A 15,971-nucleotide genomic window follows, 5' to 3' on the forward strand; every position below is an offset into this window, starting at 1 on the left:
TGTCAATAAATAAAATATCAATTAGCTTCCAAAGACTTAAAAACTTCTCTATACATGTACAGGTACACAAGAACAAAGTTTCGAAATCGTTCTCCATTTATATATAAGGACAAGGATCTAGACAGATTATATGTTGACCAGAGAAAATAATCCGTGTCCACTCGATTGAAATATATAGTGGAATATTTTCATCGTCACACTTGCGCTATTGAAGCTACCCGGTGAATATTCAAGGTTGAAGTTTGTGGCGATTGAACAATTCAAGGACCACAAAGTTGTTTCTAATGGCACTGTTTGTGGTGATTGAACAATTCGACCTTCCAGTCATGTCAGCCATAAATGTTTTATTTTCTTTTTCGTTTCTATTTTTTGTGGCAATAAAAAGGCAAGCCTAATCTTCAACATAAGGTTCCATTTAGTATAAACTATTCAAAACGAGAGATAAAAATTGTGATTGAAATTGAGAAAAATCATTAAAAAATATTTAGTATGAGTAATTTTTTATTACATGAGATTGAGTAATTCCATGTAAATGGGATTGAACAATACCATAAGAGGTGGTATTCCCCAATCTGACATATATGGGGTGAATGGGTGATTACCTAATCCCATATAACAAGAAATCACTTATACTAAACATTGTTTTAACATATTTTTTAATCTCAATCTCAATTCTTACCCCTCATTTTGAAGTTTGAACACTTTCTATCTAACGCGGACCTAAGAGTTTTGTTTGTTTACTCGGACCAAGTCCACCCAACGCATGGCTCATGTATGAGATAATTGTTTTCCGCTATAGTGCTCTTTAATTTGTGTGGTTTTATGTAAGAAACTATCAAACTAAAATTTTAGTTTTGAATAAATGTCTACTTTTCAATGTTAAAAAAATAAAATTGACTCAACTATTATCCTTTGTCCCCTGAACATTAACAATTTCCAAGACACAGTTCAGAAAAACCAAAAATATGATTATTTTTTTAAAAAAAAATCCACTTTTTAAATTTACTTAGTTAAACATTAGGGGATCATCAACCTTCTAAAGCAGGTCTTAATCATGTGGGGTGTCACGAAAATAAAATGAGGGAGCAAGCAAATTACTGAGCACTAATTGTTGGTAGGGGTAATCACCGATCTTAACAAAGGAGCAAGTAATGAAAGGATCCAAAGTGATCAGGCCTCCACTGGTCAAGTCAATTTATTTTCGTTTGTCCCATTTCTTCGAAGAAAGATGCTATCTCAGCAGGCAATTACCAACTTGACATTTCAGGTTCATTCGGGTGTATATATAAATATTCAGTTAAGTCATATGTTTGAAAGCTTCAAAACACCCCAGCAAGAGGTTCATTGATTTTCTTTGGTCAGCGAAAAGGAAAATATGAGGCCCATTTCAGGTTGCTCCTATTCCGTTCATGCACAAGAGACTTAACTGAATACTTATATATACACCCACTGCCACCCTCACAAATACATTCAAAGACAGACTAATGCTATTGAAGCTGCGTACCACTCGTCTTGGTTTCGGTTAACTTGTCTGAGATTCTAAACTTCCAGCGATTTCATCTCCCTATTGTTCTTTTTCTACATCTTTTACTTACTTGGTTATCTCGTATATGTATTTGCAGATCTAACTTCATTGTATATGTATTTGCAGATCAGACCAAATGGAAAGGGCACCAAAGTTGTGTTGGCGGCAGCACCTGCAAAAGTAGTTAATCCGAGTCACGTCCTAAGGACGCTGTCCTTAAGAGCTATTCCGCAACCACCGGTAGATAAGGATGCGGCACTCCCCAGGATTAAACGGATCCTTCCTGTAAAACAGGGTGAGCAGAACAGCAGAAGATAGTAGTAAACTCAGCAAGTAAGAGAGCACACAAGAGGGGGAAGAAAGGAGCTCGAAAACTCTAGAGCTGTGTATCAAATCTTAGAATGAAACACCCTTTTATAAGCATCATATTTTAAACGTTGGCAGCTTCCTTTTCACATTAAACCGCCAGCTTTATAAAATTGAACGCATGCCATCAATTTAGGGACGTTGTAGTAAATGGTGAATCCGTTTAATCTTTCAAAACATTATTTAATGTTTAGTCGGTTAATGCATTGAAGCAATTTGAATGGACCGCATTCAAAATTGCTTCAACGCATTTGAATGGTAGGAAAAACCGTTTAATACTTTAATAGGTTTTATTGCATAATAAAGGCTCACCATTTGATGTTTAAACCTCCACCGTTTCATTTTTTAAAACTTCAACGTATTTAAGTGATAAATAACTATTATGAATTTTCAAACATTCCATCTTTAAGGCATTGAAAATCCATTTATGACATTAAAACTCTTTAACATTTGATTTTCCTATTCTTAATAATAATAAGAAAATCTGTCCATGATTAATGCTCAATTTGTTTTCATCTTCCCACATTCCCAATTAATGTGGGATCCTTTCTTTGACACACCCAAAAATATTACAACAATCCCCCACATGTGTCAAAGAAAATACCATTAGCTGAGTTACACACATGAGTACAATCATTGTATCTGGTGGTCCTTTGAACTTAAAACCAGACCTAGACCAATAATACTTAGCACACAGAGGTGCCGGTGGTTCTTATGAACTTAAAACCAACATCTCTAGGTGTGTACTAGAGGTATTAATAGTCAGACTGTACCCCCACATTTCTGCTGTTAACGGCGTTTTTGCACGTTAAACGGCCATGCGCATGCCTGGTGCATAACGAATGCTCTAGAGATTTTGCCACGATCTCATAGGAGCGGCCCCACTCCACATTCATAGAGGTGATTTCATTGAGTGTACCTGCAATGAGCACACCGTCCCGTGAGACTATGAAATCATTAAGAGCTTCCGCTCAGCCTCACCAAAATGCATTCTAGCACTTTTTCACACACCATAGGAAGGGACTACTGGTTTATTTAGTGCTAGCAGAACTAACAAACGACTTGTTCTTACCCATTGAACCTTCTTCATGGGATCACCAATCACAAAGGTTGGGTTGCCATCGCTGTTAATTTCAAATTGGCTTCAGTCCCATTCCCCTCGATGTTTCATAAATTTGTTTCCTCCCTAGAGGTTTTGTTAACGGATCCGCTAGGTTCACTTCTGACCTCACATAATCGATTGAGATTACTCCATCTTTTAGCAGCTGCCTTATAATATTATGTCTCAATCGAATATGTCTACTTTTACCATTAAAGGTTTTATTTTTAGCCGTAGCTATCGCAGATTGGCTATCACAGTGTAAAGACACTGATGGTGTTGGTTTTTCACCCAATGGAATATTCGCTAAGAAGTTTTTCAACCACTCAGCCTCAGAACCAGCCAACTCCATTGCAATAAACTCAGAATCCCTTGAGGATTTTGTTAGTATAGTTTGTTTGGCTGACTTCCATGTTACTGCACCACCACCAAGATTGAAAATATAGCCACTAGTGGATTTTGTCTCATCTGAGTCTGAAACCCAGCTAGCATCACTGTATCCTTCTAATACAGCAGGAAATCCACTATATAGTATACCATAATTCATGGTACCTCTCAAGTAACTCAATACCCTCAATAGAGCCTCCCAATGCTTACTGCTTGGGCAATGAGTATATCTGCTCAATCTACACACAGCATAAGCTATGTCCGGCCTGGTATAGTTCATTAAATGCAACAGACTCCCAATGATCTGTGCATATCTAGATTGAGCAACTGGATCTCCTTCATGTTTTGTTAAATGCATATTGGAATCATAAGGAGTGCTAACAGGAGAAACATCATAGTGTTCAAACTTTCTCAAGATTTTCTCAACGTAGTGTTCTTGAGAAAGTAGAATACCACGTTCATTCCTTATGATTTTAACGCCCAATATAACCTTTGCTTCACCCAAATCTTTCATATCAAAATTTGAAGCAAGAAAACATTTTGTCTCACACACAACATTTATGCTAGTACCAAAAATAAGCATGTCATCCACATATAAGCAAATAATCACACAATCACCATTTACAAGTTTTGTATAGACACAACGTTCTACCTCAACAGTAGAGAAGCCACCACTCAACAAAACTTGGTCTAGCTTTTCATGCCATTGTTTAGGCGCTTGTTTCAAACCATATAAAGACTTAACAAGTTTGCAAACTTTATTTTCTTGTCCAGGAACTACACACCCCTCAGGTTGGGTCATATAAATTTCTTCTTCTAAATCACCATTTAAAAAGGCTGTTTTAACATCCATTTGGTGAATAAAAAGTTTGTGGATCGAAGCTAAAGCAATCAGGATTCTAACTGAAGAAATCCTAGTCACAGGAGAAAATGTATCAAAATAGTCAATGTTTTCTTTTTGAGTAAAACCTTTGGCTACCAGTCTAGCCTTATATTTATCAATTGATCCATCTGGAAAATATTTTTTCCTAAAAACCCATTTGCACCCAATAGGTTTTGCTCCTGGAGGCAAGTCAACCAAAATCCATGTTTTGTTTTGATTTAAAGAATCTATTTCAGCTTTAATAGCTTCTTTCCAAAACTGAGAATCTGGAGAAGAAATAGCCTCATGAAAATTTTTCGGATCACCTTCTACTAAATAAGTATAAAAATCATCTCCAAAAGATGTTTCTTTTCTTTGTCTTTTACTTCTCCTTAAATTCTCACTCAAACTATCATTTGAAGTTTTTTCCAAAGAAGAGTTTTCAACTCTTTTAGGGACACGCTCAACTTTCAAAGGAAATATATGTTCAAAAAATTCTGCATCTTTTGTTTCAACAATCGTATTAGGATCCAAAATATCACTTTTCAAAACTAGAAAACGATAAGCAGCACTTTTTTTTGAGCGTAACCAATAAACATGCAATCAAAAGTTTTAGAACCAATCTTTCTCTTTTTAGAATCAGGTAATAAAACTTTTGCAAGACACCCCCACACTTTTAAATATTTGAGGTTGGGCACAAATCCTTTCCATAATTCATAAGGTGTCTTTTTAGTTTTTCTATGGGGTATTCTATTTTGTAAAAAACAAGCAGACAATAAAGCTTCACCCCACAAGTTATCAGGTGCAGCAGAACTCACAAGCAGAGCATTCATCATTTCTTTTAAAGTTCTATTTTTCCTTTCTGCTATACCATTAGATTCAGGTGAATAAGGAGGAGTTACTTCATGGATTATACCCTCTTTTTCACAAAAATCATTTAATAATAAATATTCTCCTCCTCTGTCTGACCTAACTCGTTTAATCTTTTTATTCAGTTGATTTTCTACTTCTGCTTTATACAAAAGAAACATTTCAAAAGCTTCATCTTTATTTCTCAATAAATATACTTTAGTATATCTTGAAAAATCATCAATAAAAGTGATATAATATCTTTTGCCTCCTCTAGTTTGAACTTGTTTTAAATCCCCTAAGTCAGTATGAATTAAAGATAACAATTCAGTTTCTCTCTGAGTAGAAAAGTGTGGCTTCTTAGTTAATTTAGTTTCTGCACAAACTTCACATTTGTTAAAATCATTACTTTTAATTCCATGAATTAACCCAAGATTTTGCAATCTCTTTATATATGATTTATGAGCATGTCCTAATCTAGCATGCCATATGTCAAAAGAATCAATCAAGTAAGCAGAAGAAGATGCATTTTCATTAATTTCAGCAACACTTAAAACAAACAGACCCTGATTACAATATCCCTTCCCAATGAGAACATTGTTCTTAGTCATGACAACCTTGTCAGACTCAAACGACACTCTAACCCCAGCTTTCCCAAGCAGCGCCACAGAGACTAAGTTTGCCCTAACATCTGGGACATACAGCACATCATTCAGTGCCAGGGTTTTTCCTGATGTGAGTTTCAGTACCACTTTTCCCTTTCCCTGAACCTTGGCAGTTCGGGAGTTAGCGAGGTAGATGTGGTCTTCTCCTTCTTCAAAGGAGGTAAACATCTCTTTATTTGCACAGATGTGCTTAGTGGCTCCTGAGTCCACTACCCATTTCTTCACATCAGTCACAATAAGGGCTTGAGAGACCACTGCAGCTATGACTTCATCATCACTGCCATCATCTCCTTCAACCAAATTCACATTTGGCTTAGGAGGATTATCACCCTTTTGAGTAGCCCTTTTTCTACATTGCGCCGCATAGTGCCCTGGCTTTCCACAGACAAAACAATTGCCTTTCTTTTTGAATTTGGGGTTAGAGTCCTTGGATTTGTAATCAGATTTCTTATTTTTGTTATTTTTGTTTTTGGGATCATACCTCTTGGAGCGCGGTTTTGATTCCACCAAGTTTGCTTTAGCAGCTATTTCCTTTCCCTTTGCGGCTTGTATGGCCTTTCTGTTTGTGTCTTCAATTATTATGTGGGTAATAAGATCTGACAGGGACAACTGCTTCTGTTTGTGCTTTAACTGCTGTTTGTAGTCACTCCATGTTTTTGGCAGCTTCTCGATCAGTATGCCAGCTACGAACTCATCTGGCAGGTTAATCTTCTCAGCACGCAGCTCCTCCAACAACTTGTGGTACTCGTTGATTTGCAGCTTGATGTCTTTCTCTTCGGTCATCTCCCATTTGTAGAAGTTCCCCACTACAAATTTCTGCTTCCCAGCATCCTCAGCAGTGTACTTGAGGATAAGAGATTCCCATATTTTGTGTGCTTCCTTATAGACACAGTACACATCGAACAGATCGTTAGATAAAGTGCTGATAAGAGTGTGTCTGCAAACCTTATTGGCATGTGTCCAGATATCTTTCTGGGCTTGATCAACATCTGGGGTTGGTTCGGACTGAGTAAGAGCAGCAGCTACTCCATGCATGTCAAGGACAGAGTAAACTCGCTCCTGCCACCGCCTGAAATTCCTTCCATCAAAAGTCTCTATTTTTGAAGTGTCAGGGAACGGCCTAGGAATAGGAACTGCTGTTGGAACAGCAGTGACTGAGGCAGCATCATGGTTATTCTGAGCAGCAATGTTGCGGGGTTGTTCCATGATGTGACTAGCTCTTAAGATTGTTGGCGGCAGCACCTGCAAAAGTAGTTAATCCGAGTCACGTCCTAAGGACGCTGTCCTTAAGAGCTATTCCGCAACCACCGGTAGATAAGGATGCGGCACTCCCCAGGATTAAACGGATCCTTCCTGTAAAACAGGGTGAGCAGAACAGTAGAAGATAGTAGTAAACTCAGCAAGTAAGAGAGCACACAAGAGGGGGAAGAGAAGGAGCTCGAAAACTCTAGAGCTGTGTATCAAACTTAGAATGAAACACCCTTTTATAAGCATCATATTTTAAACGTTGGCAGCCTCCTTTTCACATTAAACCGCCAGCTTTATAAAATTGAACGCATGCCATCAATTTAGGGACGTTGTAGTAAATGGTGAATCCGTTTAATCTTTCAAAACATTATTTAATGTTTAGTCGGTTAATGCATTGAAGCAATTTGAATGGACCGCATTCAAAATTGCTTCAACGCATTTGAATGGTAGGAAAAACCGTTTAATACTTTAATAGGTTTTATTGCATAATAAAGGCTCACCATTTGATGTTTAAACCTCCACCGTTTCATTTTTTAAAACTTCAACGTATTTAAGTGATAAATAACTATTATGAATTTTCAAACATTCCATCTTTAAGGCATTGAAAATCCATTTATGACATTAAAACTCTTTAACATTTGATTTTCCTATTCTTAATAATAATAAGAAAATCTGTCCATGATTAATGCTCAATTTGTTTTCATCTTCCCACATTCCCAATTAATGTGGGATCCTTTCTTTGACACACCCAAAAATATTACAACAAGTTGAATCTGCTTTTAGGCATGTGTTTCGTTTTCATCAAACTCCTCTTTCATGTTGGCAGCACAGTGGGAGATGGGAGGAAACTCGTCACCAATGACAGGAATCCTGGTAAATTAGTTATAAATTACATCAGGAATCCTTTTTTTTTTTTAAATCTAAATGACTGAATCATATGATGCTAAATAAATTAATCAAAACATTACTTACTGTATTTTTATTTTGGAACGACTTTTGCATAGGATCCATTAGCATCGATTGTGGAGCACCGCAAGATTACCTAGACAAGGAGACGGGCATGTGGTATCATACAGATGCAAATTTCGTAGAAACTGGTACAAATTCTATGGTTCTCCCCACTACCAACACTGATTATCCTTATTTTGGGGGACTTCTAAACACGTTGAGAAGCGTCCCAGAAGGAAAAAGGAATTGCTACACTCTCAAACCAAAACAAGGCAAGCACCATACTTATATAATATGGGCTTATTTTTTGTATGGAAATTATGATGGCAAAAATCAAACTCCAACCTTCGACTTCTGCCTTGGCGTCAATCACTGGGACACTGTTTACTTGCTGGATAATAATTATTATCACATTCCAGAGATTATTCATACCCCCACAACAGACACAATACATGTGTGCCTTGAGAAAACTGTTGTGGGAGTACCTTTCATTTCTGCGTTGGAGCTTCGACCTCAGCAATTCCGTTTATCAAACATATTTACCTTCTCATCAATCTCTTTTAATCAATCGAGGAAGATTTGATGTTGCCTCCACCAGTTCTTCCACATTCAGCAGGTGACCCCAGCGTTTTCCCTCTTTTTCTCACTCTTCATTTCCCTACGTTATTCGTTGACTCCAAACTTGGATTTTCTTTCCGTGTTACATTTGATATATTTGTCATCTTTTTATAAACACTGAAGCATATGACTTAGTCATTATTAGTCAGATAAGCATTTATGACGTCAATTGTTTAGGAGAGGACTAAGTTTCTTAATTTCTGATTTGGAGGACCAAGCAATAAATTGTTATTAAGCATGTACCTGTATCATAATTTGTTATAGCCAGAGAAATCCTCCATAAATTTTTCTTTGAAATACTAAAGCCAGAAAAAAATAGCATGACACCGATTGGTTTATCAGAATCTTCGTAATGTAATAAACCAAAATTTGAATTCTTACAAGAGAGATGACCACATTTAGTACTGACCGTATATCATTACCTCCAATAAAAAAAAATACATGTGAGAAATAAAAAATAGCATGACATCTACTTAAAGTTAATGGATAGTAAGGTTTGCGTTCTCTATGGAAAGTGCAGGTACAAGGATGACATCTATGATCGAATGTGGCGCAAAATCAGTATATCAAATTGGTACCAGATTAATGGGTCCGTAGATATTGATCCTTCAAGCACAAACAATTCTTATAAGTTACCCGCGGAAGTGCTGAAATCTGCGGCCCAATCATTCAATCTCTCCTATGCATTGAACTTTGACTATGACTCTGTATGGAAAAACCTGGGCAGGTCCTCCAAATATTACGTCTATTTTCACTTTTGTGAAATTCAACAACGTGCCCCAGGCCAAAAAAGAATATTGAATATTACTATGGGTGATGAAAATGTTTTTGACCAACCTATAGTTCTTGAATACTTGAAACCACAAACCATTGCTCTAAATGCAAGTCAAGGTTATGTTCGTTTTAACATCAGCGCAACATCAGAATCCGATGCTCCTCCAATTCTTAATGCTTTTGAGGTTTACGAGTTCGTATCACCTCTACATTCCCCAACAGACCAAAGAGACGGTGCAAATTTGTTTATTCCTTAGTCAGCTATTTCAAATATTTCTATCAATAATATTTTATGTTTGTTTTCATGTTTGGTTTTGTCTTCTAATTAATATCTATTTATTGTTCGCAATAATAGTGGATGCTATCATAGACACTAAAAAAACATACAAGATCTCCAATTTGGATTGGCAAGGAGATCCATGTGTTGCAAACCTCTCTTGGGAACGACTAAGCTGCAGTTCTGGGATCAATGACAAAAATGCAAGAATCGTCTCAGCGTAAGTCATTTTTACATCCCCATTATTTTAGCGTCACTGGATCTATACGCATTGACCTAGTTTTTGTTAATAATAAGAATCTTAACACCGCTGTAAATCTGTGAAGTATGTCATTCTTTGTCCTTAATATTTGATTCTCAAATGCAAAAATCATATAGCTCAATTTTACGTCATCCCAAGAGCATTATTGACTATTAATGATGTCGACGTTCATATTAATATAAAAGTTTATGACTAAGTACTGAAAGCATGATTCACTCAAGCAGGAACCTAAGCGCGGCCAAATTGGCAGGGCAAATAACAACGACATTTTCGCAACTTACAGAGTTAGAGTCCTTGTAAGTCTGTGTATTCGAGTGATTTAGTAATGACCGATTCTTAACCGGAAAGTTTCATTAATATGCAAAATATGTTGCTTTGTTTTAGGGATTTGTCATTTAATGACTTGTCGGGATCAATACCTGAATTTTTACCTAAACTACCAAAATTGAGAGTCCTGTAAGTTTTGAATTATTGTTTATGATTCACTTATAGAGTAATATTTAAATTTGAGCTCACTTATAGTGCTTTTGCAGTAACTTGACTGGCATCAAACTCACAGGTTCCATTCCCAAGGCTCTTCAGGAAAAGGCAGATTTGCAATTGAGGTTTTTCATCTTTTTATAATGCTCCTTGTTCAATTTTGACTAGCCTTATGTGAATCAAAAGTAATTAACAATGATAATGCAACTCGTTTCATAGTTTGGAGGATAATCCTGGCCTTTGTCTGGTGGATTCATGCAAAAAGCAGAAGTTTGTCATTCCACTTGTTGCTTCCGTTTCTGCTTTAGTTGCAAGCCTCTTGGTTTGTCTAGGAATATGGACCTTCAAAACCAAAAAACTAAAAGGTCGGTATAAATGTATGCCTGGTTATGTCTTCATGATCAACTTTTCTTGTCAGCTTTTTGCAATTAGTTTTATTCTGTGTCATCGATTGGATGCCACTACTCTTCCGATTGGAGACCACTATATTTCTTCTTGTCTGTACTTTGTTTTATGCTACAACATCTGAAGTTTATGCCCAAATTAAAAAGAAAAATCATTATCAAAGTTTATTTATCCTATCCTCTTGAAATAGTATAAAATGTTTGAGAGTTCATCGAAACACTTCAAGTAGTCTTTCTCTCCATATTTCTCGCTAGGAGTGTTCATTTTGCCAATTGTCTAGGTGCTTGATAGTTCTGATTGCTTGTATTAATATTGCAGTGGTTATAACTGTTTCTAAGAATGAAGAACCGTTGCAACCAAAAGCTCGAGCAGTTTCTTACTCCAGAATTCTCAGAATCACTAACAATTTGCAAGACTTAATTGGAGAAGGAGGATTTGGAAAGGTTTATTATGGCACTCTAAGAAACGGTACTCAAGTTGCTGTGAAGTTACTTTCTCAATCATCAATGCAAGGGTTCAAAGAATTTCGATCAGAGGTCAGATATTTAGATGAACCAGTTTCATCTTTACAATGAAACTTTAATGGTTGCATGAAAAGAAGAAACATTAAAATTAAATATCAGTTCACTCTTTATGGTTAATTTGGATTGCAGGTAGAACTCTTGATGATTATTCATCATCGACATTTGGTTTCCCTGATTGGCTACTGTGAAGAAGGTGTTGTGAGGGCATTAATTTATGAATATATGGCTAATGGCAATCTCCAACAGCATTTATTAGGTATGTAGCCACGCACCTATAGAAGCTTATAGACCCTATTCTCAAATTGAAAAAATTCAAAAGGAAAATATAAAAGAAATCTATCTATGCTCATCATGCAGGAGAGAACCCTAACGTTTTGAAATGGAATGAGCGTCTTCAAATTGCATTGGATGCTGCACATGGTAAGCAAAACCATTTTTTATTTTCACTATTATAGTAAAAGTACATAGATGTGCCCTTTTTTGCTTATTTTACTTTTCAATTATCATTATAATATGTTTGGCCATCTAATGGAAAATGCAGGATTGGACTATTTGCATAATGGTTGTAAACCACCAATTGTCCATAGAGATTTAAAAACTTCCAACATTCTGCTAAATGAAAAGATGCAAGCCAAAATTTATGACTTTGGACTATCTCGAGCTTTTGCAACTGATATTGACACTCATGTATCAACTCGTCCGGCTGGCACATTGGGTTATCTTGATCCTGAGTAAGTTGTTTCAAAAATCAACAAAAAAAAAAATACAATTTACCTCATATTAGCTGGGTTGAAAGCTTGATGGTTCAACTTATATATATATATATATATATATATATATATATAGAGTAGATTCCACACTGTGGCCTTGCAGGTCAATTTGATTGTAAGATTGCTTAGACAAAGCCGAATATATGTTCTTTTTCTCAGTCTTGCGTGAAGTGGTTATATATTTTGGCATTCTTCAATTGAACAATTTGGAAATGTTCTTTTGCGTTTTCAGATCTAACAGTTCGTTATTTTGACAGGTTTCAGAGCTCTGGAAACCTGAATAAAAAGAGTGATGTTTATAGTTTTGGGATAATTCTACTAGAACTAATCACAGGTCAACCAGCAATAAGGAGAGAACATGGCACTGTCTGTCACATTCTCCATTGGGTTACCCCAAAAATTGAAGTGGGGGACATCCAATCCATCATTGATCCAAGATTACGAGAAAATTGCAGCACCAATTCAGCTTGGAAATTGTTAGAGATTGCTCTGTCTTGCACTCCACCATCTGCAATTCAAAGGCCTGACATAAGCCATGTAGTTGCCGAACTAAAGGAATGTTTGGCTCTAACCGAAAGCAAGGGGACAATTTCAACCAGTTCCCTTGATAGGTTTTCTTTCAGTTCTGATTCAGGGCTTGTTCCATATGCTCGGTAGGTAGTTATTAGCACGTTCATAACGTTGAACCCCAAACCACATGTCGTATTTATATTGTTTGTATACATGTTTGAGTCAAACTGTGGTTCTTCTTGTTACTGCTGCCGGCGGCTCTGAGCTTGCCCCTTTTTGTTTAATGTTAGTCCTTTCTGTGTTCCTCTATTCTGTATTTATGAATTTTACTCTGATATTGTTGAACCCATCAATGTAGTGCTTGTGAGCGCATTTTTGTTTCTTTATATGTACTTTAAGATTCCAATGGTGAGATATTCAAGAATCTAAAGAAAGTTCAATTATCAGACGGGAGAAAAGAAATGGACCCGCTAGAATATTTAGCACCTAGCTTTTGCTAATCCAAGGCTTCGTTTGGCATAAAATTTCAAATTGACCATTTCTTGTGCTTCCCATAAAGGACCTAATCTTTTGGCCAAAAAAAAAAAAACCATAAAGGACATAATCTCAAATAGCCACCCCAGAAAAAAAAGAGTTCTCAGTTAAAGCCTAGTTGAGTTAACTATTTTGGATACAGGTGCATAGTATAGCATTCAGTTAACGTTTTAATCAGAACGAGCCCAATTTATAACATGCATTGGGGCTTCTTCGGCATTTCTACTTAAGAGTTTACAGCACGTGAACTTTTTGCCTGTAATTCTTTTCCCTCTTCTTCACAGGCAGGGGGTAATTATTATGTGATACATCATTGGTAAATAGTATCTAGTTCACTACCGCAGGGAAGAAGCTTTAGGGCGGTTAAAAAGAATTGTTTTTTGGGCTATTTTTACCATCATAAAATTACAAAAATGTCACTATTTTTTCACGGTGTTTTTTTTTTATAACCGTCATAAATTAGTGTCATGAATAATTTTTTTCCCTAATAATGTTGCTAGTGGCATAGTGATAATTAATGCTTTTAAGGTGATAACGTGATTCACTAACTTGCAATTGTTTGAGTTGTTTTAAGGATCTCATACACTAATTAGTAGATTGGAAAAAGAATTTATGTGAACCGGGGAGAGAAAGAAGATTTACTTGCACCATGTTTTGAGTTAGTAGTATTAATAATTTTCTTGGCAATTAAACCAAGCTTAGTGCCCTCTCAATAAACTTAAACTCCTCCCAATCTCTGGGATAAGACTCATGGAATTAGATTTGATTCTAAATATAATATCTTACTATTTTGTTTTTTGTATTTATCCTTTTCCAAACTAATTTATTCCAACTTACAAATTAATATATAATATAATATTATCCAAGGCCACATTTTTATTAATTAACCAATTTACATAATCTCTTTAATCTGCCTAAATTAATTAAATAGCTTTTATATTAAGTATATGAAAAAATATATATGTTTTCTTTATTTTATGATACTATCTCCTATATTTAATATAAGAGTTCGTTTGACTGTTATTTTGTCCCTAAATAGAAGACCCTAATACATTTTGTCTCTTATATTTATCTATTTTTTTCAAGATAATCTCTGTAATATTAATAGTTTTGACCAATACACTTGATTAGCAAGGATATTTTAAAAAAGACAATACCTATTTATTACAAATAACAAATTTAATTAATTTTCTTAATCTACTTAAATTACTTAACTAGTTTAAAGACCAGAAGTAGTAAGTTGGAGCGGAAGATGACTTTGCCGGTCAACTTTAGTGATGGATACGAGTTAGATGATCCCAGAAAGTTGCAGAAGATCAGATCAAACTTTGAGGCAGCAAAAGTCAAGTTGTCTCTTGTGTTTTATCACACAAAACCTTTCCCCCCCACTTTCTCGAGCTCCATAAACACGCTAAATTGTAAGAGGCTGACGAAAATTAAAGGTTGGCTGCGTGGCTTGTTTCGGTTCAACTTAATGTAGCTGGAACACTGCGTACAAATCTCAATGACCGTAAGGTAGGATCCAAAGCTTTTAGTCAACTATCATCTTTTCTGTAGCTACGCACCAGAACATGGGTTATTCATTTCATAGGATTTTCACATGAATCAAACTGGGCTTTGAGATTATGGTCCTATTTGGTACGAAGCATTGAAAATAAAGGATAGGAATTAGAATTGCGATTGAAAAAAAAAAATCATTGAAATAGTATTTAGCATAAGTAATTGCTTGTTATGTGGGATTAAACAAACCCAAAGAAGTAGGATTGGGGAATACTACTTTCCCTCATGGTATTCCCCAATCCCATATACATAGGTTTGGCTAATCCCATATAATAAACAATTATCTATGCTAAACACTTTTTAATAGATTTTTTCAATTTCAATCCATACTCCTATCTCTAATTTTCAATATTCCCTACCAAACGTGACCTACGAGTTTGTTTGGTTGAGGATTGGACGGGGCAAAAATAACGTTTAGGGAGCAAATATCAGATTGAGTTATTTTATTATATGTTTGACCTCATGTTTAGGTATAAGCCATTTTGCCTAAAAAAAGTCACTTTAAGTTACAGGCTAGTAATTTTTATGGTTTATGCCTTATCTTACTTACGGAAAAGCTACTTTTCAAAATCAATTTGAAACAATTTAATCCATATGTTTATGTTCTCCTTATACTTCTCTATACATATTCAATGGCTTCCAACAATTTTTTTAGTTATTATTTTTAATACTTTTTAAAATGAAAATAATTTTTAACAAAATTTTTATAATATTTATAATATTATTTTTTATTTTATATTTACATAAATTGTGCAAAGTCATCCAATTAATTATGTAATATTATTTGGTTAAAATATTTTCACATTATTACTATAATTTCTAATTTAAATATATTTTATTTATTATAATAATTTAAAATTATTATATTTTCATAAATTATTTTTTAATTATTTTTTATTATTTAATAAAAGTCATAACCATTTTGGTCATTTTATAAACTAAACTTACTTATCCAATTATAATTCAAATAATTTTTTATTTTACAACCTAACTTTTAAAGTTAATCCAAACATAAATTACTTTATTCAATCTAATTTTTTTAAAAATTATATTATAAATAAGTTACTTTTTATACTTCAACCCAAGCGAACCCTATATCTCAACCACTCAAAATTTTAAAATTCAAGTTTATCAAATTTTTCATCTCCTACACACACATATGTACATCTCAATAAACTGAACTTTATTTGACACTTCACATGCTAACAATTTTTTTCTTAACAGCACAAATGAACTTCCTAAAAACGTCATAAACGGTAAGTTTTTGCAATATGTGAGTCCTTGGGCTAATTAACATAGACCATAAAT

General features: G+C 35.0%; 1 protein-coding gene and 1 pseudogene across 1 annotated transcript; both read left to right on the forward strand.

The window, feature by feature from the left end:
• The first annotated feature begins 1,487 nt into the window (after window positions 1–1,487).
• LOC114715516 (putative leucine-rich repeat receptor-like serine/threonine-protein kinase At2g19230) lies at window positions 1,488–8,569 on the forward strand (annotated as a pseudogene).
• A 574-nt stretch (window positions 8,570–9,143) lies between these two features.
• LOC114715520 (putative leucine-rich repeat receptor-like serine/threonine-protein kinase At2g19230) lies at window positions 9,144–12,922 on the forward strand. Its single transcript, XM_028900387.1, has 11 exons — window positions 9,144–9,575; window positions 9,697–9,838; window positions 10,105–10,176; window positions 10,265–10,336; window positions 10,414–10,485; window positions 10,580–10,725; window positions 11,084–11,301; window positions 11,419–11,545; window positions 11,647–11,709; window positions 11,831–12,020; window positions 12,317–12,922. Exons 1-11 carry the CDS (start codon window positions 9,377–9,379, stop codon window positions 12,714–12,716), a joined length of 1,701 nt encoding a protein of 566 aa, XP_028756220.1. The 5' UTR covers window positions 9,144–9,376; the 3' UTR covers window positions 12,717–12,922.
• Window positions 12,923–15,971: the final 3,049 nt, after the last annotated feature.

Source organism: Neltuma alba, unplaced genomic scaffold (genome assembly GCF_004799145.2).
Source record: "Neltuma alba isolate B1F8T4 unplaced genomic scaffold, ASM479914v2 tig00011595_pilon, whole genome shotgun sequence".
Lineage (NCBI taxonomy): Eukaryota > Viridiplantae > Streptophyta > Magnoliopsida > Fabales > Fabaceae > Neltuma > Neltuma alba.